Source organism: Castanea sativa, chromosome 7 (genome assembly GCF_040712315.1).
Source record: "Castanea sativa cultivar Marrone di Chiusa Pesio chromosome 7, ASM4071231v1".
Classification (NCBI taxonomy): domain Eukaryota; kingdom Viridiplantae; phylum Streptophyta; class Magnoliopsida; order Fagales; family Fagaceae; genus Castanea; species Castanea sativa.
The window spans coordinates 26483462-26511337 of record NC_134019.1 but is presented as its reverse complement, the minus strand read 5'-3'; the positions used below and the strand labels follow the sequence as shown (position 1 = coordinate 26511337).

At 36.7% G+C, this 27876-nt stretch overlaps 2 protein-coding genes across 2 annotated transcripts; both read left to right on the top strand.

The window, feature by feature from the left end:
- Positions 1-13731: 13731 nt before the first annotated feature.
- LOC142643802 (putative polyamine transporter At3g19553) lies at positions 13732-16422 on the top strand. Its single transcript, XM_075818519.1, has 2 exons — positions 13732-15178; positions 15635-16422. Exons 1-2 carry the CDS (start codon positions 14106-14108, stop codon positions 16182-16184), a joined length of 1623 nt encoding a protein of 540 aa, XP_075674634.1. The 5' UTR covers positions 13732-14105; the 3' UTR covers positions 16185-16422.
- Positions 16423-21641: 5219 nt separating this feature from the next.
- On the top strand, positions 21642-23807 carry LOC142642438 (uncharacterized). The gene is made up of 2 exons (XM_075816787.1): positions 21642-21806; positions 22202-23807. The coding sequence occupies exon 2, from the start codon at positions 22313-22315 to the stop codon at positions 23393-23395; it is 1083 nt and encodes a 360-aa protein (XP_075672902.1). The 5' UTR covers positions 21642-21806; positions 22202-22312; the 3' UTR covers positions 23396-23807.
- Positions 23808-27876: the final 4069 nt, after the last annotated feature.

The following is a 27876-nucleotide window of genomic DNA, read 5'->3' as shown; positions in this document are numbered from 1 at the left end:
ATGACTGCTGCTCTCAGTAGATTTATCTCTCGGTCCGCTGACAGGTGCAGACCTTTTTTCCAACTGTTAAATAAATGGAAAGGATTCCAATGGTCCGAGGAGTGCGTTATAGCCTTTCAGCAACTTAAGGAATATTTTTCCCAGCCACCCATCATGTCTCGGCCGGAGGTCGATGAAATCCTGTTTGCATACCTAGCTGTAGCTATCCATGCAGTCAGCCTGGTTCTGCTAAGGGACGACAGTGGGATACAAAGACCGGTTTATTATGTCAACAAATTTTTGAATGAAGCTGAGGTGCGTTATTTGCCTTTGGAGAAGGCAATTCTGGCTGTAGTCCACGCCACACGAAAGCTTCCTCACTATTTCCAGTCCCATACCGTCGTGGTTTTGACTCAACTGCCTCTCAAGTTAGTATTACGAAGTGCTGACTACTCGGGGAGGGTAGCCAAGTGGAGAACTATTCTGGGAGCTTTCGATATCAAGTATATGCCACGCACCTCGGGGAAGGACCATATCAGATCATCTCTGTAGCGGGCATAGGGTCATATCGCTTAGCTGATCTAGATGAAAAAAATTGTACAACGCCCATGGAATGTAAACAACCTACGGATGTATTATTTTTAATAAAAAAGTATTTTTTTCGTTCGTTGTTCAAATTATCATTATATAGTTCGATTTATTTATTACTACTCATAAGTATCAAACAAAAACTTAGACATGCATGGTCCTCGGACCACATGCCTTGTGAAAATTGATATCCTATTGTTTGTTAAACAGAACTTTAGTTATGTCGGGTCCTCAGACCTTCTACTTTGGAGAAATTAACATTTCAATTTACTATTTCTAAGTATCAAACAGAAACTTGGACATGCATGGTCCTCAGACCACATGCCTTGTGGAAATTGATATCCTATTGCTTGTTGAACAGAACCTTAGTTATGTCGGGTCCTCAGACCTTCTACTTTGGGAAAATTAACATTTCAATTTACTATTTCTAAGTATCAAACAGAAACTTGGACATGCATGGTCCTTGGACCACATGCCTTGTGGAAATTGATATCCTATTGTTTGTTAAACGGAACCTTAGTTATGTCGGATCCTTAGACCTTCTACTTTGGGGAAATTAATATTTCAATTTACTATTTCTAAGTATCAAACAGAAACTTGGACATGCATGGTCCTCGAACCACATGCCTTGTGGAAATTGATATCCTATTGTTTGTTAAACAAAATCTTAGTTATGTCGGATCCTCAGACCTTCTACTTTGGAAAAATTAACATTTCAATTTACTATTTCTAAGTATCAAACAAAAACTTGGACATGCATGGTCCTCAGACCACATGCCTTGTGGAAATTGATATCCTATTGTTTGTTAAACAAAATCTTAGTTATGTCGGATCCTCAGACCTTCTACTTTGGAAAAATTAACATTTCAATTTACTATTTCTAAGTATCAAACAAAAACTTGGACATGCATGGTCCTCAGACCACATGCCTTGTGAAAATTGATATCTTGTTGACTGTTAAACAGAACCTCAGTTATGTCGGGTCCTCGGACCCTCTATTTTGGAAACATTAGTAGAAACCATACCACGTTATTGTTGATGTGTTGATGAGCCACAGTAAGTTTGGTGGATTGTTTTATGCCCCAAACTGAATCCTAAGTTAAATTTTTGATTGTGTATTGCTGTGTTACATATATTATGCTCTTGAGGCATGATTTATAAATATACGCTAAGTATATGTACTTTTGTTTAAAGTTACAGTTAATTGAAATGTTGGAGGTGGAGTTAATTGTTCCATTCATTCATTTTTGCGCTAAAAAGAGGCGAATGAGTATTTTTGTACTAAAGATTGGAAGTCAGATGAAGATTAAACCAGTTAAAGTTTCTCATTAATTTCTTTTAAAATGTACATTCAAAGCAAAAGCCTTAATACAAAATTTGCTACATAAGAAAAGGGGAAGAAGTCCTAACTAGCCTAAGCCTTAAGCCTTAAAAGGGGGTCCTACTCAGAAGTGCTGGCAGCCTCTTTTGGTTTGCGATCCTCCTCTGTTCGTTTAAGTTCTACTTCGAATGAGGTCTGGACTTGTTTCCCTTTATCTCTTGCCACTAGTGGAAGGACATTGGGTTCGGCATTTTGGCTCGTAGGCTTCTCGGCTCCATCGCCTTGTTCCTTCTCTTTGTCAGAACCCTCAAGTTTTTTAAGAGTTGGAATGGGCTCTGGAATCATGGATGGGTGCATTGAAGGCGCCATCTAGGGGGCAGGTGCGATAGGAGGAAGTTCTTTGAGCACCTGGATGTCCTGGGGAAGCCAAATGTTTTCAGGCTTCCTCAACTCGGAGGTTGGGGGAATCCCTGCCACATTTAGAGCTTCCACCCACACTTGTTAGTAGTACTCCCGGCACAGCTCGGCGAACTCCTCTGTTAGTTGGTTTTCTGTCGCCTCCACCCCTTCCTTGTAAGCAGCCTTCTTCGCAGCCTCTATAGTGTCCTTGAAGGTACGAGCCTCTTCCCTCATCCTAGCAAGCTCCTTCTTCAGGTCGGAGTTTTCTTGCTGGGCTTTGGACAAGTCCTCGTCCTTCTGACGCTAAAGCTTGCGTTGCCCCTCCACCTAGGTCCTCATAGTCTTCAGGTTGGCCTCGGCACCATCCCTCTCCCTCTTCTGATCTACCAACTGCGTGGTTAGGATCTCGTTCTACGTAAGAGCTTGGCTTAGGGACTTCTCGGTCTCCTGCCTAACCTCCAGTTCAGCTGCAGCTTTCTTTTGAGAATCTTCCACCCACTTCTCGGTAGCGAAGACTTCCTGAATGGCCTGTGTTGAAATATTAAAATAGATGCATTATTAGTAAAGCAAATTCAAAATACATGAGAATGGTTTTTTCGTTAAAGTGCAATGAAAGTAGTAAGGTGGGGGTAAGACCGAGACACTCACCAAAGCCAAGTCCCGTTTGAGCGAAAGAAAAAGATACGGTTGGTTCATCTTGTCCAGGGCTTCCATATCCTTGGGCAGAAGAAGGGGCCGTTCCAAAGCCTCGGCCAGGTGGTGAGCGTGACCTTGCTGGAACTCCCTAATGCTTGATTGGCAAGAGATTGGTGCCCCATCCAGTTTCATCTCGGGAGACCAGTTGGCCGGTGTACGGCGTACCTCGGCCAAGTCCCGGTTCTCCCCACTTTCCATTAAAGAGGCACGTCCCTTGCCTTTGCCAGTTTTCTGTTGTTGTTGTTTTAGCTTCTTCTGCCTCTCCGCATCTGCCTCCTCGGCCTCATTCTTCCTCTTCTTCTTAGAGTCTGGAATGGGAAGCTTAGGATCTGAGGGAGGAGGGGGTGGTGGCAAGGAGGGAGGGACCTAGGACCCACCTGCGTCCTTGTTAGGGGCTTTCGAGCCCCTCTTCGTCATCAGCTTCCTTAAAGTGGACATGTCGTCTTCTTTGGAGCTAGAGTCAGGCTATGCAATTATTAAACCTTGTATGCCCGAAGTTTCAACGAGTACGTGCTCTTCGTTCGAGAGGATGACGAGTTGATCCTCTCGAGGTCTTTCAGCTTTCTCAAGCTGAAACTGATCTATCTTATTGTCCAACGATTGTTGCGAGGACGCTGGCTCTTCTAGGACGGCGGTTGTCTGGAAATGTGCCGAAAGAGTAATTGCTGTGATAGGGCGAGAGTATAATATGATGGAGGGGTCGTCTGGGAGTTCGTGGTCAGAAAGGAAGCCTCGTCGAGAAACGTCTATCCTTCTGCGTCGTTTGTCTCCCGCGGTAATTGCGTTGTCAATCTCTTGGAAATCCTCTGATAAAGGATGGTATCCTAATATCAGGTGGGCTACTCTCACTTATAGGTCTTCGCTGACAAAGACTTCGGAGCGAAGAACACGATTCAAGTCTCCGACCTTGCAAAGGCTGAGACGCTAACGTACGTGTTATTTATCTGTGAAAAGAAACATCCGAGGAGACGAGCATGGCTAGATTAGCGATAAATATCAAGGGAAAGTGCAATAATGTGCAATGAAATTAAAAACGGTAAAATAAATGGGATTGAGTCATGGGTTAAAGAATCTAACTCCTATGGAGTCACACCTAGGTCTCCCCATTCAACTGGGCAGTGAGGACCGTCAAACCAGTTTCCCGAGGCGATGAGATAGTCGTCTTTCATGCCTTTGTTGGACTTAGGAAGACTGGATATGAGTCTAACAATGCTAGACCTGGATTTAAGGTAGTATCCTACACTCTTAAGTTTATGACACTCGTACATGTAAACAACGTCGTGCCACGTGAGGTTCAGACCCATTTGCTCGTTTAAGGCATCGACACAACCTAAGACCCTAAATACATTTGGTGTGCACTGATCTGGGCATAACCTATGGTTGCGTAGGTATTCGCTGGTTACGTTTTTCATGGGGAGGGTCATCCCACCTTCTAGGAAGGCGATGATGGGGATGATAACTTCTCCCTCTTTCCTAGCGTCACCTATAGCTTCTACTGGGCAATATTTTAAGCCTACGTCTTGGAAAATCTGATATTTGGCCTGAAAACCCTCCATACCGGCATCGATATCTACCAAACACTTAAATCTACCCATTTGGTGGGAGTAAATACGAAAGTTTAAAGGAGGGAAGGGGTCTAGATGGTGGCTGAGGACAGAAGCCGAGAAGAAATGAGTAAAAAAAATTGAAAACTTACGAGAAATGATTAGGCGATTCTTCACGAGCTTCTGGAGAGGAAAGATAATGATTAACACTTAGATGTGATTGATTTCTGAAAGAATGGATGGAGATACGGATTCTTAGGCGTTTTGACGTGTGGGTGGCGGCCTCGAATCAGAATTATCCCGCCCAATTTTTTAGAACAAACTTGGGCCGTTGGATGCGTATCTCACCGTTGAATGTGAGGGACAAGACGTAACTTGCAGTCATAAGTGCGAGCGTTACGGGTTTCGAAGAGTCAGAGACGGTTTTAAAGGAATGAAAGGACCCCTACACATGTGGCGGTCTGCAAAGTGTGTAAAGGGTGCGCTGTTTGGTTCAAAACTCCATTTCTCTCCTCGGATGGGAGGGAAAAATAAAGTTTTTAGGGGCTATTGTGGGGGGTAAAAATGCTTAAATAAACGTTTGGGCTTTAGGCCTGGTTAGTTGGTTCAAGTCTGTCCACTCAAAGTCCTCTAGGCCCATAGGTCAGTCCACACTATAAATGGTCCGAGGAGTTGTCCGAGGAGGAGTATCTCCTCGGACAGGCCCAGTAAAGGCCGTGGGACTTGCTAAACGGTTTAGGGACAGAATTCTGAAAGATCTGTTGGGTAAAGGTGTGATCCAAGCACCTGTTAGAAGCAGGAATGAGTGAGAAAATATCTGAGGAAAAAGCTGCTACCACCGCATTAAAGGTTTTGCATCTACCTCCCTGGCCGCATTAATGGAGAAATGACCTCTGAACAGTAGTATTCAGCCTTCCAGCTATCGTTTGAAGACTTTAAGAAGGTGGTGGATGGGACAAGTATCTGGGAAAAAGATCTATGTTACACGTGGATGAAACAGGGAAGAAGAAGAAGGATATAAGAAGACGAGAGAGGAGAGAAAGTGAGAGGCTTTTCTAAAAAAGAAACTAAAAATTGTAATATTTTGCTTAGAGAAAAAGGGGCTATACAAATTGTCCTCGGCTTACGTCCGAGGACGGTTTTTTGTCACGTTCATCTGTTACTTGCTTAGATTGCGGTATTCTAGCTTGCTTATCAACTTTTCAACATCCCAAACCTAGGTTTCAAACCTATACTCTACAAATTTCATTGTATAAGGCTCTTTGGGCCTGAGCCCATCGCTCGTTTTGGGTCCGGTACAAATTGTGCACTTACAAATGATTTATCTAATTTAATTAAAATTAAAACATAAGTTTTAAGATAAATTCTAGTTTGGCGTATCGAGGTTACAATTCATAATAGAAATACAAAATTACTTTGAAAAAATTTAAATAAATTCAAGTATAAAATTTCATAACCAAAAGCTAGATTTAGAATTGATTAAAAATAAAATTTCTTTGGCTACCAATTTTTTTTTTTTTAGTCTCTCTCCTTTATTTATTTTATTTTTATTTAATCTCCATGTATGGAACAAAAGTTAGAACATAGGCCGTTATAAAGAGGAGCAATTAACAGGCCCGTAGATAGTTCACAGCTTCACATAACAAGTTGAAGCAAACGCACCTTTGGTTTGAAATAATTTCACCATTCTCAAATATTGGAGGGAATAATATTATGTCCTTTTTACTTTTTGAAAGGAAAAATAAATGTCCAATTTATAAGGTAATCTTCTTCTTCTTTTTTTGATGGTTAATTTTATGGTAATTAATTTTAAACAAGATATAAACTTGGGGGGGGGGGGGGGGGACCATCTATATTAGGATTCTTTGAAGTTCTTATGGCAACTTCAAGACTAAATTCTTTAACTTCATTATAAATAAAGTGAGGATAATTTTAGAAGTAAATTTCTAATTTTTTTTTATACAAGATAGAATTTATATTTTAGCCTAATTTAAGTGTATATGTGTGTGAAGTGTTAGAATGTGTACCCTTAAATCCTATTGTATGATGCTATGTATGACTTAATGTTGTGATTAATAAAGTTGTTTTATTATTAGCTAAAATAATGATAACATGAATATTTGGATATTATCATATAGTCCATGAGATGTATGGTATGTGATTTATGTGAAAAGTCACGGAAGATATAAATCACAAGTTCTTTGTAAACTTAGAATTTTAGTTCGTAGTCGGTGATGAAATTTGGCATTTTATCTGCAAAAACTATAATATATCAACTAAGATGATTTGTCTTGATCATAGAAGTGTAGACTTCTAGTTGATGTGTTGATATGTTTTAAGAGTTAAGACATATTGAACTGAACCGCTGTGAGATTTATTATTCTTCTAACGACTGTCAAATGAATAATAAATCTCACGGCTTCTATTTACATGAACTCTTAATCCTAAGAGGATAATAGACTTGATCATGAAATGTAGCTTGCTTTGATATATCAGGAGTGAGATCTAAAGTCACGATCAAAACATCAGTATGTTGAGCAACCACATTTAGTGTTGATAGAACATATATTCGCAAGATAAAATTCATAGTCTCTTAATGGAAATACAAATTATTCCCTTCAGATAAGTTTAATGGGTTTGGTTATTCAGAGTGTTAGACTTAACCACTTTAATAAGGAGTTACTAAAGTATATATTTATGAAATTAGATTTCATAAATATATGATGAATAATATAAAGGATTAAACTAGGTATTCAAGGATTAAGATGTAGTAATTTACAAAGTGACAGTCTACATTCATGACTTTGTACTACTATGAATATTTTATGAAGAGATTGCATGTACAATAAAATCTTGTGATATAATTTATAAATAAGGCCTAAAGTGCAATTATATTTTTATAGTGGTATTAAATATAGTTAATGGTAACTTTAGACTTGTCAAGAATTGACAAAAAAACCTAAGGTCCATTGGAGTTAATGTCTTATTGGTCCCTTTTGGTCCTACTCCAAGCTACACACTAAAGCCCAATTGAAAATGCCCAAAAGGTCAACCCAATTAGATAATCAGTTAGATACGAAGAGAAAAATATACAGAATTTTAGAAATGATGAGACACTATTATGAAATGGTGTGTATGTGAGTGTAAGACACTCTCTTATTCTCCCTTGTAAAACTGATTGAAATACCACACTTCTTGGGCGTAAAGTGGAATTGGAGTGAAGATTAAAAGTGTTTCTGAGTACTTCTGATATTTTGTTTTGAATTTCACCGCACCAAGGTACGCTCTTTTGTTTTTGAATTCTGAAATTTACATAGTACATGTTAATAATTACGAATGAAGTAGATTTGTTTATTTTCCACTACGTATGTTTGTATGCAATACAACCATGATTATCCAACATGAAGCTCATTCTTGGAACCTTGAACTCGACCCTTACCCTCCACACCCCACAAGTACTTACATGTGGAGTGATCACCACACCAAGAGTGCGTGATGGTATAAATTTCTAATTGTTGGTGTTTATTATAATTCTTAGCTCAACTCACACGTCCAAATGTTTTCAACATTTACGGTTAAAGTCTCTCCTAATCAAATTAAAAAAAAAAAAAAAAACTAACTATTATTCATTTCTTTTATATATAAAATATGATTCTTTTGTTGGTATTCATTTTACATTATTGGTATAAATTTATAGGCAGTCTTGACACCATTCATTTGTATTCAGTTTTTAATTTATTTTTTATTTATGTATATGAGATAAAGGGAGAAATGATAGAGGTGATTATATGTGAAGAATTAGGTATTAAAAAATCAAGAAAAATTTTATATTTCAATAAAATATGAAGTAATATAAAATAGATAGTTTGATGTGTAATTTTTTTTTAAAATTGTACATAAAATAAAAAATATAAATTCTTTTACTAAAATAGAATAAAAGTTTTGCACCAATACTCTAAGTCTCTAACTAACTAACATTTTGCAAAAAAATAAAAATAAAAAGTCTCTAACTATTTTTTTTTTTTGAGTGAAAAGATAGAAAAGTCTCTTAACTATTAATCACATGGTGATGGTGTGACTAAAATGGCAATGACAAATGCGTGATTATGGTTTTAAAAACGGATACAGTGAAAGAATCTGGGTTTAACCAATGGTCGAACCGGTGATGTCATAAATTATTTTAAAATAATAAAACTTAAAAAAAAAAAAATTTAAGTTTTTTAACTAAGAATATTCAAGTTATACATATATACATATATAATTTTTTTTTAAAATAGTGTGAGTTTAGTTTTCGTGTATTAAATTTAGGAAATAAAAGTAACAAACCTAACGATAATATTTTTAAATTTTCCAATGACTGGTTTTTAACAAATCTAGTGGAGACTCTTTAATGACTTGTAGAATTATCTAATTTTAATGAGAAGTGTTATGTTCCCAATATTTTTATAATACTTTCACAATAAATTATATGTGGTAAAATCTTCTCCACTGTTAGTTTCTTTAAAACCTTCTCTCATCTCCCATTTTCCTTGTGTGTGTGTGTTAAAATACTTAGTATTCTTAAAAAAAAAAAAAAAAACAGTGGGTTAATCCTACAATAGAAAATGAGTGTAAGTTATAGAGGTTTAAAGTTTGTACTGTGTATCCAAGAGTTAAACTCTTTTGGATATATACCACTATTAGTTTCTTTTAAATTTTCTCCCCTCTCCCCTCTCCCCTTATGTGTGTGTGTTAAGATAGAAAAGTCTCTTAACTATTAATCACCTGGTGATCGTGTGACTAAAATGGCAATGACAAATGCGTGATTATGGTTTTAAAAACCAATACAGTAAAAGAATCGAAAAAGAGATTAATTATCGGTTTTTTGATAGGACCGGGGTCCAACCAATGGTTGAACCAGTGACGTCATAAATAATTTTAAAATAATAAAACTGAAAAAAATATATTTTAAGTTTTTTAACTAAGAATATTCAAGTTATACATATATAAAATTTTTAAAAATAGTGTGAGTTTAGTTTTCATGTATTAAATCTAGGAAATAAAAGTAACAAACCCAAAGGTAATATTTTTTAATTTTCCAATGATTCGTTTATAACAAATCTAGTGGAGACTCTTTAATGACTTGTAGAATTATCTAATTTTAATGAAAAGTGCTACGTTCTCAATATTTTTATAATACTTTCACAACAAATTATATGTGGTAAAACCTTCTCCACTGTTAGTTTCTTTAAAATCTTCTCCCCTTGTGTGTATGTTAAAATACTTAGGGCATGTTTGGTAAACATACTCAAACACACATTTTTATATTTTAAACAACTTTACACACATTTCCACACACTTAGGCTGCGTTTGTTTCAACGGTAAATCAGTTTCAGAAATTATTTTTCGCATTTGTGTGTGTTTGGTAGCAACTAAAAATTTGATCAATTAAAAAATCACTTACCTTTGACCGTAAAAAAGCCCTTCCCACCCGTAAAATAAATTCCGTTTCTATTTTTCCTTCAAATAGAAATTTTTCAGAAAACAGAGAGACAGAGCACGAAGAGAGAGAGAGAGAGAGAGAGAGAGAGAGAGAGAGAGAGAGCACAAAGAGAGAGTAGAGAGAGCGAGATCGCGCCCCAACCCGCGCCGGCGAGATCGCGCCCCAACCGACGTCGGCGAGATCGCGCCTTCGCCATTGCCATCGCCGATCTGATTCGTGCTGCTCAACGCTCAAACCCATCTCTGATGAACCCGGTCTGATCGTCGAACCCAGTTGCCTCTCTCTCTCTCTCTTCGTTCTTCTCTGACCGGATTTGATGATTTTTTTTTTTGGGTTTTGTTGTTCTGTATTGAGAAATCTCTCTTCGTTCTTCTCTGACCAGATTTGATGAATTTTTTTTTTTTTGGGTTTTTTTTGTTCTGTATTGAGAAATCTCTCTTCGTTCTTCTCTGACCAGATTTGATGAGTTTTTTTTTTTTTTTTTTTTTTGGGTTTTGTTGTTCTGTATTGAGAAATGATATTTGTTTGGAAGCTGAGAAAATGTGAGCAACAAGTAGAAAATGTATTTTCTATAATATTTTCAAGATCACAACCAAACACCTGAAAATATTTTCCAAAGTATTTTTTAAAATGCTACCAAACACCTAAAAATATTTTCTTTTCCCGAAAATATTTTCAGCTGAAATTATTTTACACCCAACCAAACGCACCCTTATTCACCCACACAAATTTCAAAAAATTACAAAAATCACATCTCAAACTACTTTACCAAACACTCCCAGTAATCTTAAAAGAGAAAAAACAGTGAGTTAATCTCACATTGGAAAATTAGAGTAAATTATAGAGGTTTAAAGCCTGTGCCTATGTATCTAAGAGTTAAATTCTTTTAGATATACATCACTGTTAGTTTTTTTTTAAACATTCTCCCCTCTTCCCTTGTGTGTATGTATTAAAATACTCAGTATTCTAAAAAAATATATGTGATAAGTTGTTATTGATTTTAATTTAAACAAACCACTTAAATTATTATTATTTTTCACTAGTATTAGCTAGTAACAACCTATCACATAAGATTTATTGTGAAAATATTATGGTAGTTGATGATGCAAAGAAAATTAGTAGACTGGATGTTCCGGACTTGAAAGGACCACTTGCTTTCTTGATGGCCTGCAAAACAAAGGAAAGCAATCAAAGGTGACCGGGATCGCTGGCCAAGAACCCTCCGATGGCAAAGTTAGTTTTCTCTTTGTATTTTTGGAGTTCCAACTTTTTGGGAGTAGTAAAAACGTATCTTTCATTGGTCTGAACGGGTGTTTATATAGTGTCCTAGGAGCAGTTATTGGAATTGTAACCTCTCCTAGATTTGAGGAGGTCGGGGGTTCATGAATAACTTCTACAACTGTTTAGGAGTTATATTTTTTCATACAACGGTCACCGGAAGTTATGCGTAAGTCACGGAGTGGCAAAATGTACTTAGTAATTTCCAAGTGTAAAGGTCTCGTCCAGGGGTCTTCATGTGGACGAATTCCTTCAGGATGGGGATGTGCGCCTCCCTTGGACGAGTGATGTAGGTTTGTTTTCGTCCAAGGACGACCATGCGCGTTAGACTCGTCTTGATGCTACCTTCTGGACGGCTGCTGGTGTAATGATCATGGACGGTCTGAGTGTCTTCACCCCTATCAGTAGTATTTCTCAAATTTAATTTCTCTTTCTTTTTAAAATTTTCCCCTTGTCTCTTTTTCTTTCATCCACACATTTATTTGTATTTTTTTTCCACTTTTTTTTTCTCATCCACACATGTATTCTTTACTTTCTTTCTATCTTCACTTTGACTTTCCTTTTTGCTTTTCTTCATTTTACCAGACTACTATTTCGTCCACTCCATATTCCAGAACATTCCAAAAGCCAAAAGCTCTCTCTCTTTCTCGCACACAGTCACACATACAAAGATCGCTGACGGATGACAAAGGCTAGAGAGACAACCATTTAAATTGGGGGTTCATGCATGCCTGTCCTCCGCTCTTCCTCCTCCCCCACCAAGGCTCAGATGGGTCAGCTATGCCCTTTTTCTTTTTTTTCTTTTTTTTTCTTTTTTTTTTCTAATTTGATTAGTTTTAAAATTGTGATTTGAGTTTGTATTTTGATTGAGATTGAGTTTAGATATGTTTAAGAGAGAAAAGAAAAAGATCTGGAATGGTTCTGTTATTATCGATGTGAATACAACCTAAAATAATCAAGAATCACATTTTAATCTTTAATTCTTTACCCCTCTCTCTCTTTTCATAGAGTTTTTTCCACAGTTCTGAATCATCATTCGTATGGGTTTTAGGCTGGATTTGAAGGAAAAAAAAGAGCAACTTTTTGAAAAACGGTGTAGTTTTAGTTTCACCGCAACTGACCAATAACCGGTTCTATTAGGGGTGTTTCGGTTCGGTTTCTTTCGGTTTTTTTTTAACTGGCCAACCGAAACTGAAATTTTCGGTTCCCAAAGTTGTCAACTAAAACCGACCAAAATAGTTGAAACACCATTGGTTTCGGTTTGTTTCAGTTTCGGTCGGTTTTTCGGTCGGTGTTCGGTTTCAGTCAACATCATAGATTCACAGTCACAAAAAGAAAAAAAATAACTCAGCATCACATGGGCAGGTTGAGCCAGTTTGGAAGCCAAACCAGCACACTCCATGGCCAATGCAAGCCAAAAATCCAATCTTTTCAAAAAAATTCATTACCTACCAGTACTAGCTAATATACAATCAGCTACACAAAATATCATTAAAAAACCCAGAAAGCCAAACAAAAACAAAAACCAAACTTTTTTGATAATGAAACAAAACCTGCTGAGAGAGACATCGTAGATCTGGCCCTTGATGGCCATGAGCAAAGGCTTCTTAGGATCAGTACTATCGTACTGTTTGAGCTCCTCCTCGGTGATCTCTTCGAGCTGGACCGGTGGAGGAAGTGGCTGACTCTCCTCCTCACGCTCCCTCGGCCGCTGATGTAGTGAGAAAGCGAGAACGAGAGAGAAAGCTTCTTCTTCTATTTTGCTCTGTGTGTGTATGTGTGTCAACTGAAGCGAGAACGAGAGAGAAAGGTAGAAAGAGATAGAAAAAATTGAGAGATAAAGTTGGAGAAGGGGGCGGCTAAAGAAAAGAAAAAGGAAGAAAATAAGAGGGGGTATTTTCCGTCTTTACATGCTCTAGGGTTTTAAAGAATTAAATAACTAAAAAAAACCCACGTCCCACGCGAAGGCTCGAACCTAGGATCAGGTAGGCAAACCACAAGAAACATACCACTAAGTCACTGATCTGATATGTTTTAAAATTACATAAATATAAATATATATATATATATATATATTTTGGTCGGTTCGGTTCGATTTCGGGGTACAAAATCTAACACCGAAACCGAAATCGAAAATTTTAGTTTTTTAAAAATGAAACCGAAACCGAACTGCACCGAAATCGAACCGAAATTTTGGCATCGGTTTGATAGATTTTGGCCGGTTTTTTCGGTTCGTCGGTTTTTTGCAAACCCCTAAGTTCGATCATACCGGTTTCCGGTTTAAAGGTTGAACCAGCCAGTTCCCGATTATTCTGGTTTTTGTTTACTTTTCGGTTTTTTGTCATGATCGGACCGGATTAGTACGTGCGAATCTAATGGTGCACGCAATCCCATGACAAAAGCCAGCCGCCTATTTTGTACAATAAAGTCTCCAGTGTCCACCTATCCTCCCGTGACGGGGACGGTGACGGTGACAGGGACAGGGTGTGTAAATTAAATAATAAGTAAACACACAAGTCAAAACTTTGATTTTTCTCACAAATGTGACAACAATGGATCTCACATTTGTGCGCAGAATCAATGCCTTTGTCCTTGTATTTCACGTTCTCTGAGAAGTAAGGATAGGATAGAATCATTGAAGAGAGAGAGAGGTAGAGAGAGTTTTTGGAGCAAAGATTCAGAGACAGACGAACCATGAATACCCACTTTGAAAACAGGTAGTTTCTGAAAACTAAAATCCATTTTGTGCTTCATTTTTGATCATTTGGTTGATGGGTATTAAGGAATTAGCTTTATAACCCCAAAAGATCTGATTTTTATGCATAACCCAGTTGACCAAGTCGTGTTAAACTTGTTGGTGGTTTTAAGTTCTGTTCTCTCTCTGTCCCTCTCTCTCTCTCTCTCTCTCTCTCTGTGGATGGGTGAAGAGGGAATGGTCAGTGATGACAACAATAATGCTGTGAAAAACAATCCAAAACTTACAGTGCTGCCTCTTATAGCTCTAATTTTCTATGAGGTTTCTGGGGGTCCTTTTGGAGTAGAGGATTCAGTCAAGGCTGGAGGAGGCCCTCTTTTGTCTTTGCTTGGTTTCTTAATATTCCCTTTAATTTGGAGCATTCCTGAAGCTTTAGTGACAGCTGAGCTTTCCACAAGCTTCCCTGAAAATGGTGGATATGTTATTTGGATATCATCAGCTTTTGGGCCTTTCTGGGGGTTCCAAGAGGGATTTTGGAAATGGTTTAGTGGGGTTATGGACAATGCTCTTTACCCAGTTTTGTTCCTCGATTACTTGAAGCATTCATTTCCAATCTTCAACCAATTGGCTGCAAGAATTCCAGCTCTATTAGGAATTACAATTTCATTGACTTATCTGAATTATAGAGGCCTGCACATTGTTGGGTTTTCTGCAGTTACCCTTGCAGCTTTCTCTCTTTGCCCATTTGTGGTGATGGGTATTCTTTCAATTCCCCGAATAAGGCCTAAGCAGTGGCTAGTTGTAGATTTTAAAAACTTGGATTGGAGGGGATACTTCAATAGTATGTTTTGGAATTTGAATTATTGGGATAAGGCAAGTACTCTTGCAGGTGAGGTTGAAAATCCGAGCAAGACGTTTCCAAAGGCGCTTTTTGGGGCTGTGGTTTTGGTGGTTTTATCGTATTTGATTCCACTACTTGCAGGAACAGGTGCTACAAATTCTGCACCTAGTGAGTGGAGTGATGGTTATTTTGCAGAAGTTGGGATGTTGATAGGTGGCTACTGGCTCAAGTGGTGGATACAAGTAGCTGCTGCAATGTCTAACATGGGCTTGTTTGAAGCAGAAATGAGTGGTGATGCCTTCCAACTTCTTGGGATGAGCGAGATGGGAATGCTTCCAGCTATATTTGCTTCAAGGTCAGCCATTTTTTCTTCTGTGCTTTCTTTGAGACTGTTTGCTGTTTCCTTTTGTATGTGGAATTTAGAATTTTGGAAGCAACTTTTGGGAAAATTGACCTCTTGCTGCCTATTTAATTTACTTCTAAGATAAAAAGTAAAAGCTACCCGCATAGTGCTTAACTGCTTATCTCCTAGCCCTTTCAAGTGATCAATTCTATTTTAGAATCCAAAGTGGACCTTATTCTACCCCACTGCTGCCCAAAAATCATATGATTCATGATTCATTAAAGCATGACTTAAACTATGAATTTAATCTATGAGACGATCATATGATCCTGATTTGAAGTCTTCTTCCATATTTTTGCTACCAATGTCCAGTACATGAAACTATCGTTTGGATGGAAAGGAAAAAGAAGGAAAAAAAAACACTGTAATGAGCTATTTTATGACAATCCTCTTTTAATTTCCTTGTAGATCAAAGTATGGGACGCCCACCATTAGCATTTTGTGCTCTGCTACTGGAGTTATCTTCTTGTCGTGGATGAGTTTTCAGGAAATCTTGGAATTTCTTAATTTCTTATATGCTATAGGAATGCTTCTTGAGTTTGCTGCTTTTATAAAATTGAGAATGAAGAAGCCAGATCTTCATAGACCTTATAAAGTTCCATTGGGAACATTTGGGGTGACGATGCTTTGCTTGCCTCCTGCATTGATGCTTGTTCTTGTTATGTGCTTGGCCTCTTTGAAGACATTTTTAGTCAGTGGTGCAGTAATAATCATAGGGTTTTTACTGTATCCTACTTTAGTTCATGCAAAGGATAGGAAATGGACACAATTTGATGCAGAACAACCTCCCTTGCCTATCAATAACTCTATGGAAGACCATTTAGATGAGTCACACTCACAATTGCATCAAGAAGTTCAAGATGAGGCTTCGGTTGGTCTTCTTTCAAAGTTGTCAACTACTACGACAAAACAAGAATCATCTGAAATTTTTTTGGAAGAAGACTTGAAATCAGACTAGGAGGTGATGACCTTGGCATACTTACGTACTATGGGTATAGGTAACTTAACTTTCACAGGTTCACTGATTTACAGAAGAATGTATTGTTCATGTTGCTTTCAATTCATTATTCTAGTAAATGCAACTATTTGTAAAAGTATTTGTGGTCTTGGTAAATAAATCTATCTAGGCAAACTTATTGCATTTTTAGGGAATCAATCTATAATGGTTCATTTGGATTTGGATGGAAGTATTTAAATAGAATGATCTAAATTTTAGTTTTTAGTTTGTCCATATGGTACAAATTATTTTTCGGCTTTTTGAAAATGGGTGTTTGATAAGGCTGTGTATCTTGAAAAAAGTGAAGTTTAAAAAACTGTATATATTGTTTTTCATTGAAGAAATTCATGAATGGATTCAAGCCTTGATATGTAGATTTGTAATGATTAATTTGATTATTATCCTTTAACTTAAAAAATGTAAAAATTGTTAGTTTGTTGCATTCGGCACAGCCCTTTCAAGCACAATTTTAAAAGGTACTGATATATGTTTAATTGTTTATTGAGTTTACATCAACTGTAGTAGGTCGATTTGGGTTATGTGGATGATTATAACTGTTACTAGTCTTTTTAAGTATAGTGTAGACTGTAGATGTGGCTAACTTATCCTCAAACATTGTGATAGCTTAGGTTAATCTGGGTTATACATGTTTCATTTATAATAAATCCTTTTGGAGTTACATAGGGGATTTCAACATTGTTAGGTTCCCAAGTGAACGGTTGGGGGGTTCTCGTCTCACCCCAGCAATGGAGAACTTTTCTGAGTTCATTGAGGAGCTTAGCTTGATAGATCTGCCTTTGGAAGGAGGGAGTTTTACTTGGTCGAGTGGTTCGGATCAGCCCTCGATGTCTAGGATAGATAGGGTTCTGGTTTCCCTCGTTTGGGAGGATCACTACCCGGATGTGACCCAACGAATTTTATCTCGTCCTATTTCAGATCACTTCCCCATTTTAGTGGAGGCAGGACGGATTGTAAGGGGGAAAAGTCCTTTTAGGTTCGAAAACATGTGGCTAAAGTCGAATGGGTTCAAAGAGAGGGTTCATTCTTGGTGGAATCGATACTCCGTCTCAGGTACCCCCAGCTTTGTTCTTGCCAAGAAGCTGAAGGCATTGAAGGCAGATATTATTCAGTGGAACCGGAGTGAGTTTGGAAATGTAGAGCGTCGGAAAAAAGAATTGTTGGAGGCTTTGAGATTATTGGACGTTAGAGAAGGGGAGCATGGTCTTTCTGAAGTGGAGTTACGTGAGAGGGCTGGGTTGAGATCCCAAATTCAGAATCTTCTCTCTTTGGAAGAGATTTCGTGGAGGCAGAAATCGAGGATGCTTTGTATTAAGGAAGGAGATAACAATACCAAATTTTTCCACAAGATGGCCAACTCTCGGAGAAGGTATAACCATATTAGTATGTTGGAAGTGAATGGGGTTACTTATGAAGACGAATCTGAGATGGCTGACCAAGCTGTACAGTTTTATAAAAATTTGTACAAGGAGACAGAGGAGTGGAGGCCTTTCGTGGAAGGATTGGAGTTTGTTCAGATAGAAGGGTTGGAGAGGGACTGGCTTGAACGGAGGTTTGAAAAGGAGGAGGTCCTTCGAGTTGTCAAAGAGATGGAAGGAGATAAAGCTCCAGGTTCTGATGGTTTCTCTCTGGCTTTTTATCACCAGTGTTGGGGTACTGTGGAAAGAGATGTCCTAGCTGTGTTTGACGAGTTTTATCATCACAGTAAGTTTGAAAAATCTCTAAATGCAACATTCCTAGCCTTAATCCCTAAGAAGAATGGTGCCTCCAATATTCGAGATTTTAGATCTATTAGTTTGGTGGGGAGTGTCTACAAGATTTTGGCCAAGGTGCTGGCAAATCGCATGAAAGAGGTGTTGGATCAGTTGATATCTGAGTCTCAGAACAGTTTTGTGGGTGGTAGACAGATTCTTGATTCAGTTCTCATTGCTAATGAGTGTGTAGATAGTAGGGTGAAAAGTAAGATTCCGGGGGTTATCTGCAAATTAGATATTGAGAAGGCGTATGATCATGTGAATTGGGAGACTCTTCTTGATTTGTTGAGGAGAATGGGATTTGGGGTGAGGTGGTGTAGATGGATCCGCACTTGCATATCTACAGCCCAATTCTCGGTGTTGTTTAATGGGACCCCGACTGATTTTTTTGGGAGTTCGAGGGGGTTGAGACAAGGGGACCCGCTGTCGCCCATGTTGTTTTTGGTTGTGATGGAGGTTCTTAGTAAGATGCTGCAAAGAGCTGAAGGGGCTGGTTTAATTCGAGGTTTTAGGGCTCACGGTAGACGAGGGGGAGGGGTTTGTGTATCGCATCTTTTGTTTGCGGATGACACGATTCTGTTTTGCGATGCTGATGAGGAGCAGATTCTTTATATTCGGATGCTTCTTCTTTGTTTTCAGGCAGTGACAGGTCTTAAGGTTAATGTGCTGAAAAGTGAGATGGTTCCTATTGGGGAGGTTCCTAATATCCATGTCTTAGCAGAGCTTTTGGGATGCCGGATTGGATCTTTGCCTATGACCTATCTTGGTATGCCTTTGGGGGCGTCCTTCAAGTCTCCTACTGTTTGGAATCCTATTTTGGAGAATTTTGAGCGTAAGTTGGCTGGTTGGAAGAAGTTGTATCTGTCAAAAGGTGGAAGACTAACGTTGCTTAAAAGCACTTTGTCTAGTCTTCCCACTTATTATCTGTCTCTTTTTACCATCCCTACGCATGTGGCCAATAAAATTGAGAGGTTGCAAAGGGATTTCTTGTGGAGGGACTCCAAGCTTCATTTGGTGGGATGGGACAAGGTGTGTGCACCTTTGAAAAATGGTGGGTTAGGGGTAAGGAAATTAACTACCTTTAATAAAGCTTTACTAGGGAAGTGGTTATGGAGGTTTGGGATTGAGGAGACAAGGCTTTGGAGAAGGGTCATAGCCCTTAAGTTTGGGGAAGATTGGGGGGGATGGAAGTCCAAGCTAGGTAGAGGGGCACATGGGTGTGGCTTATAGAGAAGTATCCGCATGGGATGGGAGGATTTTAGCAAGAATACTTACTTTGAGGTAGGGGTGGGGAATAGAGTGAAGCTTTGGACTGACCATTGGTGTGGGGAGTCTCCTCTTCAGTTGTCCTTTCCGAGCGTGTATGGGATTGCATCCAATAAAGAGGCATCGGTGGCCTCTTCTCTTGAACGGTTGGGGATTGAGGAGCGGAGAAGCTGGAATGTTCGTTTTATTCGGACTCCTAATGATTGGGAGATGCGTGAAGTGGATGATTTTCTTTGAACATTGGGATCCAATCTTCCTCACACCGAAAATGTAGATCGTATGCGATGGAAGTTGACAAAGAACGGGGTCTTTGATATTCGTTCGTTTTACAATAAGTTGAGAAGCTCTGCGCCTATTATCTTCCCTTGGAAAGGGGTTTGGAAGGTTAAGGTTCCTCGGCGTGTCTCTTTCTTTGTGTGGACTGCTGTTTGGGATAGGATCCTTACAGGGGATAATTTGAGGGGAAGAGGGTTGGATTTTGTCGATTGGTGTATCATGTGCCGCAGTAATGGGGAGACGGCGGATCATTTGTTATTACATTGTGGAAAGGCTTCTAGACTGTGGAGTTTGGTTCTTAGATCTTTTGGGTTTTCCTGGGTCTTGCCTAGATCGATTGCGGATACTCTATTCAGTTGGTGGAATTGGCTTGGAAAGCATTCGTCTAGCATTTGGAATTTAGCTCCTTTATGCTTGATGTGGTGTCTCTGGAGGGAACGCAATAGGAGGACGTTTGAGGACATGGAAAGCTCAGACGACCAGCTTTTGGCCTCTCTTAGTGGCACTCTGTTTGATTGGTCTAGGGCTTGGGGACTCACCTCTAGTGATTCTCTCCCTATGTTTCTTAGTTCTCTTCTGTGTTCTTAGTTTTTTCTCCTATTTTTTCTTTTTTCTCTTTCTCTTCCCTGTGTACTTATCTCTCTGCCTTATGTCTTTTGCATAAGGTAGTGTTTTTTGAATGCACATATTTTTACCTATCAAAAAAAAAATAAATCCTTTTGGAGTTCAGTTAGCTGCATCCCCTGGTCATGTCAAATTCAGTAAGACATGGCTAGCTATATGGAGGAGGTCTTGCTTTCAAGAACAACACGATCGCATTTTTTGTTGTCCTAAATTGCAAACCAATTTAAGCCTCCTCTTCGACCTATCAAAAAAAAAAAAAAAAAAAAAAATTTAAGCCTCCTCTTCATTTGGGAACTTCTTCAAATAACTTTTTTGTGGTTTTATTGCTCATCTTATGATCAACTAATTATATTAACTTTGTGGACTTGTGATCATTTGTAACTCTTTACTGGGTATACCACAAAAAAAAAAAAAGAAAAGAAAAGAAAAGAAAAAGAAAATTCAACTAATAATGGTCATCACTTTAATAATTTCTACATGTTTAGTTAGAAAAGGGCCATTGAGTGTCCTCAATTATACATTATCATCTTGCATTCGTGCTTATCCCTGAGATACTTGTACTGATTTCTATTAGTAAATTGCCAATTCTTAATTCGTATCTATCAATGATTCAAGGGAAACAAAAAACAGAGAGGGGAGAAACGATTTTTATGCTCGTGCAAGTTCAAGGCCTATAATGGTTAATCATAATAATTAATATAACATGAATTATTTCAAATGATATTACAAAATTTACTATATAAATCTTACAAAATGATTTATTATTATTATTTTTTAAATACAACACAAAAAAGTGACTAAAACATTTATTTATTATATTGTTGATATATCTCTAAAAAAAAAAAAAATTACATTGTTGATATAACATCAATCACATTAAATAATTGCTATTCTTTTAAACTTATATATATAAAAAAAACACCAATCACATTAATTATCATACCAAGCCGCTTTCATATATATATTTTTTTAATTTTACAAATGAGCATATACTTTATAAGCCTTTTATAGTAAAATACTACTAATAAGTATAAAATTATCCATTTATTTTTGAAGGAGAAACACATAAAAGGGAATTTATCTAGTTTAAATTTTAAACATATGTTCTTAAGCTAAATTTTAATTTGGTTTGAGCTTGAAATTGAAATAGAGCCAAAATTTATACTTGCTTGCCTCCTTAGCAACCCTATTTCAGATAAAGAAAAATTTTAAAAATTCAAATTACATCGGGGTATATCACACAATAGATATAAAAAATTACTTTGAGAAAATATAAAATAAAATTCAAGTATAAAATCTCATAGTCTCTCTTTGTAGGGAACACAAGACAGTTATAAAAAGGAGCAAACAAACAGGCCCTTAAATAGTTCACATAACAAGCTTCACCAAGCGCACGTGTGGACGTGTGGTCTAACACAAAAGGCCCAACAAGCCCTTAGATCTTATTCTCTGTTTGGTCTTTCACTGTTTACCTTTGTCAGACTCAGAAATATAGAGACAAAACATCGATCACCCAAAAACGAAAACTATTCCCTATTGGGGCAAAACCACAAAAAACCCAATTTTTTTTAAAAAAAAAGAAAAAGAAAAAAGAAAAAATCGAATTCGAGTCCAGAGCCAATTCAATGTTCTCGTCCTTGTTCAGGTGCGTATCTCAATCTACGTTGTTTCAATGCTCAATTCGCTTTTTGGGTTTTCAATTCTGATTGAAATATCAAATGGGTTTCTTTTACTTTTGAAAAATCGATGCTAAATTTATCAAATTTGTTTAATTTCAGCCAATTGAATAAGTTTGATTGAATTTTAGAGTAATTTGATTGTTTGGGTATTTATTTTTATTTTTATTTTTGTTGTAAGTAACAATGTTTTGTTTGTGTGTACAGGTTTGTTTCTGTCTCTAGAATGTTGCTAATTTTGTTAGGAGCTGAATTTTTTTGATGCGTCTTGTTCTTTTTTGTTTTAGATATAAAAAAAAAACAGAATTATAGGTTGTAATTGTTTTCTGATGTGTTTTTTTTGTGTGTGTGTGTGAATATACAGATGGGAACATTTTTGGGGAATTAAGGTTTTAGGTTTTGAATTGAAGATAGTGTGTTTTGTCATCTGGGTTTTTCTGGAGAATTGAAGTGGGTGGAATTGAGGAATTTTTTTATGGGAAAAATGTTGCCCAATCAAAACTTTTCCAGAATTGACACTGCAGAGCTTAAAGCTTTGATATTTAGAAAGGTTGGGCATGAGAGAGCTGAGAAGTACTTTGATCAGCTTAGAAGTTTATTCAGTTCCAAGGTTAGCAAGAGTCAATTTGATAAATTCTGCATTCGGACGATTGGGAGGGAAAATATCCCTCTTCACAACCGGCTTATAAAAGCGATTCTCAAGAATGCTTGTGTAGCCAAAGTTCCACCGCCGAGAGGTATTAGGAAATTGGGAAGTGCCCTTGACGTAAAAACTTCAAATGGGTATCAGAGAAATTGTCTCCAATCGCTTTATGGGGATGCCTTTCCTCCTTCTCCTCGCAAGGGAAGGTCACCGGTTAATAGGGATCGCAAGTTTAAGGACCGCCCTAGTCCTCTTGGGCCACATGGGAAACCCCAAAGTGTTGTGTGTGAGGAATTGGTTTCTAAAGCACAAGAGCAGCAAAGTGCGACTGAATTGGTTTCTCTTGGTAGCAGACCTCCGGTTGAAGTTGCATCTGTTGAAGATGGTGAAGAGGTTGAACAAATGGCAGGGAGCCCAGGTGTTCAAAGTAGAAGTCCTGTAACAGCTCCGTTTGGTATATCCATGAATTTGGCTGGTGCTCGTAAATCTCTTTGTAATGTATCTGTATGTAATGATTATCATCCAGAGACCTGTCAGAACAGTGGTGAGCTATCTGATACAAGATCATTAAGAAGTCGTTTGCAGCGCAAGTTGGAGATGGAGGGCATGAACGTCTCAGTGGATTATGTTAATCTGTTGAATAATGCATTAGATGTGTATTTGAAGAGATTGATTGAGCCATGTTTGGGTTTAGCACTGTCAAGGGGTGGAAATAATCACTATAAACAACAAAACCATCAATTCCTTCCTGGTTTTAGTCAGATGTTTCCTGGTAGATACATGCAAAGAGCAGAAAGATCTACTCACGCGTCCATGTCTGATTTTCGTGCTGCTATGGAATTGAATCCCCAAATACTTGGAGAAGATTGGACCATACAGCTTGAGAAGATTTGCTTGCGTGATTCTGAAGAATGAACAAAGCTGTATTAGCACATTGATTAGAAATTCAGCAGTGGATGAGATCATGACATGGGTTCATGTCCACAAGTTGTTTGAAAATTCAATCTTTGAATTGATTATTAGTTCTTATACAATTTTGTCTCACTTAATATGGAATTTTACAAGCACTGCCAAAGGGAATAAGTTCTGGATTTTAGGTTAAGTCGTGGATAAAGTTGATTAGGTTACATTTAGATGTAGGCATTGATGATTATTGGGGAGAGGGAGTTGTTCATACGGTTAAATGTAAACTTCTAGATACAATTAAGAACCTCATTGTTTGAAGAGTGTACCACCATTTTTCAATGAATTTGTCTTTTTCTTATCTACTTTGATGTACTAAGTTATGCATTTAATAAAGTATTATTGTTCAGAATGGTTGCAGTCAGTTCCCTGTTAAAATTTTACTGTGTTTAGAACTTGATCCGTAATCAGCTTTTTACCTGACATTACTTGATTTGAATATATCATTCCTCCCTTATAATTACATCTGCCTGCTCAACCCATGACCACTGTTATTTACATAACTAGAGTGCAAAATTCCAAAATCGCATAAAACTCCTATGAAACAGTTCCAGGACGGTGGAGATCTTATTTAATATGTAATATGTTTAAAATAAAATATTCCAAAGCAGAAGCTCACCTAATATTGCATGAAGGTTTAGCCATTGGACACACCAAAATTGCAGGATTTCTTTCAAGCGCAGAGTTTTTGGCTGGATGACTTACTGCTAGGTCCCTTTTTGGAAAGTCTCTTTCTATTTCTGAGAGTTCTAGACTTGTAGTATTTTTTGGATTCGTTGGATTTTGGAATTGTATTGTTATAATGGATGTGGGAAATTAGAGTTGCAGGAGCATGTGTGCAGTCATTGCTTCTCTTTTTAGATTTTGAAATTTTGTTTGCCATGCAAGTCAAGGGTTTACTGCAATTTTCAATCCGACACATAGTTTTTGGATTGTGGCAGTTTATTTGTATAATACTTTTACTATGTCACAGCAGATGTAATTTGGACTGGACCTAAATATCATATTAGCTTAGGGGCTAGTTAATCACCATTAGGAGACCATGCTCACCATGTGTTAAAACTCTGCGTTCTTCTTTTTCCTTTACAAAGAGGAGAGGCGATTTAAACCCAATTTATTCTTTTCCTAAAAACGTGTAGTTAATTTATGATTCATTTGAGTTCAGCTTGCTAAATGTTACTGTTAAATTTTTTTTTGGGAAAGGATCTAGCTAACCTTTAGGTTTCGTTGCATGCTTTTCTGTAGTACAAAATGTGGGGATCTGATCTTAAGTTTAGTGATCATTGAGTTGAACAGAAAGGACTCCTTTAAATATCTATCACCAAAAGACTAAAAAATTTATTTCAAAAAATCGTTTTGGGAGGCGACTGGTTTAGTTATCATTTAACAGTTAGCAGAAGAATTTAACAACTAATACATCTTTTTTTGGAAGCAAGTTAATCAGTGTTCATTTTACAGTTAGCATAGGAATTTGAAACAATGTGTAAGGGCCGCTAGAAGAGGTATATAATGAGTTGATGTTTGGATTTTCAAGACCACTTATGAGGCGTTTGGTTCGCTTGATGTTATATTCTAATCGTAATTCAAAAATGAAATATTCATATATTTTTTTCATAAACATTTTTAGAAATAATTAAAATTATTATAATAACAAATTGATTGGAAATAGCCTCAACATCAAAAAGCCAAGATTACCCTTGAACCACAAAATACCCTTGGATGACCCACAAAAGACCAATGTAACCTCTAAAATTACCAAAAATACCATAACCCTAAATCCAATAAAAATGACCAAAATACTCCTAAATTCTCAAAATGACTAAAATAGTTCCGAAATCTCTAAAATGACTAAAATAGTCTTGAAATCTCTAAAATGAATTGGAATACTTTTGAGTTGTGATTACTTTTAATCTATCAAAATAACTTCAATTACCATTTTTTGAGATATCAAGCTCATCATTGGGGTTGGAGACTAAATGTTATTAATCGGGTACAAAATGAGGTGTCTACAATATGTCTAGCAATGGTTTTTGTCCAAATAATATATATCCAATAGTGAGGGATCAATTGATTAATGTATATGTTTATTAGTGAAATACATTTGAAATCGTGTTTATTAAATAATAATATAATATCAAAGTAATTTGCTTCCAGCAATATAGTAATAATAAGTTAATATGTACTTAACAATGTAAATTTAGAGATAGAGACATAATGACTTATTTTGAATAGTTTATGACTCTTGTGAGAGACCGCCAAAATTGGGGGTGCCTCTCAAAAAAGAGATTTGGTTACTTTTTAGGGTACCTCTCTTTTTGGGTAAGTGGTGTGGAGTCACTACTTATTTTTTTACAAAAAAATTAGAAAAAAATAAATATAAAATACATGACTGAATTGTCCTTCTCATTGATTGAATAAAAGAATTACATATTTGAAAAATTGAAAATTACATGGCTTTGGGTCCTAGTTATAAACTACCAAATAATTACATGGCTTTTTGTCCTAGTTACATTCTACCCAAAATAAAAAATAAAGACAAGGCTTAGATCTACTTATCTAAAGACCTAAATTCGGAGGCTAGGTTACAGAATGGGAATGTGTTAGGCACCCATTTCGCCCAGACAGTCTGGTCTTCTAGACTCTTATGACCAAAATACCATTTATGCATGCTATGAATGACATGTTGTATATATGAACACAACTAGATCACACAAATTTATTTATGAATGAATCCTCTTCTTTGTTTAAAAAATTCAGATATGTTTCAGTGATAAAAAAAATTGATTTTGGTTTGTCAAAAATGCTAGATTTATTTTGTAATAAAAAAAAAAGTGGTTTTTTGGAGAGAAAAACTAGATTTGTTTTTAAGAACTAAAAAAAAGGTTTTTTGATTAACAAAAAACCAGATCTATTTTTATATGCTTAAAAAATATGAAAAAGATTTTTTTGAGAAGAGAATTTCACTCATAACATAAATTTATGCTATATGAATCAAACAAGACAAAACAACCATAAACACAATCATGCTTAATCTTTTTCTTTGTTTCAAAATCTACATATGTTAAAGAAAAATCTGATCTATATCTAAGAAAGATAAAATCAATTTTTGAATTGAGAAAAATTCAGATCTACATCCAAGAAAGATGTTGATCTGTTTTTGTTTGAAGAAAAATTTAGATCTACATTTAAGAAAGATGCAGATCCATTTTTGATTAAGAAAAAAATTCAGATTTACATCTAATAAAGATGTAGATCCGTTTTTTATTAAGAAAAATTCAGATCTGCATCTAATAGAGATGCAAATTTGTTTTTATTTAGAAAAAATTCAGTTATATGCAGATTATTGAAATTAAGAAAGAGATCACAACAATTATATAAACAATATCAAGATCATGCTTTAACAAACAATGATTAACAATTCATGTTATGGATAAAGGAAAACATGCATCATCATAAACAAGAATCATAAAAGAGAAAAAAGAATAGGGTGATTGAAAACAACCTCTTGCATGGGGCACTTCTTGTTATTGAGAGGATGTTTTAGGGTTCAAAGAAATTTATTCAATTATCTTTAAAACCTAAAAACCCTAATTTTGGCAGCAAATATCAGTGAGGATTAGCAAATATGAGCAATTTGAGAGCCTAAAAACATATGCCTCTCAGAGCTCCATAAAACAGTTTTTGAATTATGAGATCCAACCTCTATTTATAGAGGCTAGAAGACTCTAAAAAATAGCTCCGATGTGTAGAACACGAATCGGGACTCATCCTTTTGCGAAAAGATCGAAAATGGTGTGCATTATCGTCACCCGAAGGGAGTTGGGCCAAAGCCCAAAAGGGGCCAATTTGGCATTTTTAAAGTGCCGTTCGGCACTCCAAAAGTGCCGAATGGTACTCTTGGGTTCCGAACACACTTTTGTGTTCGGCTGTGTTTTGGACCCTCTTTCTAGGGTTTTTTTTTTTTTTTTTTTAATTCGGTCCTTGTATCTAGACGTGTTTTCATCCTTAGTCTATGATTTTTTTAATCTCTTTTTTGGATAATTCAGGCTTTTTAGGAACAATTATCTTGTAAATAAATTCATTAAAATAAATCTTGATAAAATTCAGATTATCCACAATTTTATTGTTATCCAATCATCCCTTTTATTCTTGTGCATGCAATCCTATTTTAGACACTTATTATCAACCAATCATAAAATTATTTAGTTAATTTTAATTGTTTAACCAATCAGAATTAATTTAAATTAATTGTGCGTGGTCGACTCTTCTTAGACAAAATGCATGTTGATTGTGCAAACTTGATCATGCGATATCTTTCAATTCGATGGTTCGATTTAGAAACCAGACACACCATTGTGACCGTTAGAATCTCGAGATCATATTTATGATATGCAATGAATAAATTGATGCATGTAACGTAATAATGATTTTTG

Bases quoted from the DNA above. Each gene is read 5' to 3' on its own strand.
- LOC142643802 (XM_075818519.1), top strand. From the start codon at position 14,106: ATGCATAACCCAGTTGACCAAGTCGTGTTAAACTTGTTGGTGGTTTTA. The intron at 15,179-15,634 runs GTCAGCCATTTT...ATTTCCTTGTAG, and splicing joins CCAGCTATATTTGCTTCAAG to ATCAAAGTATGGGACGCCCA.
- LOC142642438 (XM_075816787.1), top strand. From the start codon at position 22,313: ATGGGAAAAATGTTGCCCAATCAAAACTTTTCCAGAATTGACACTGCA.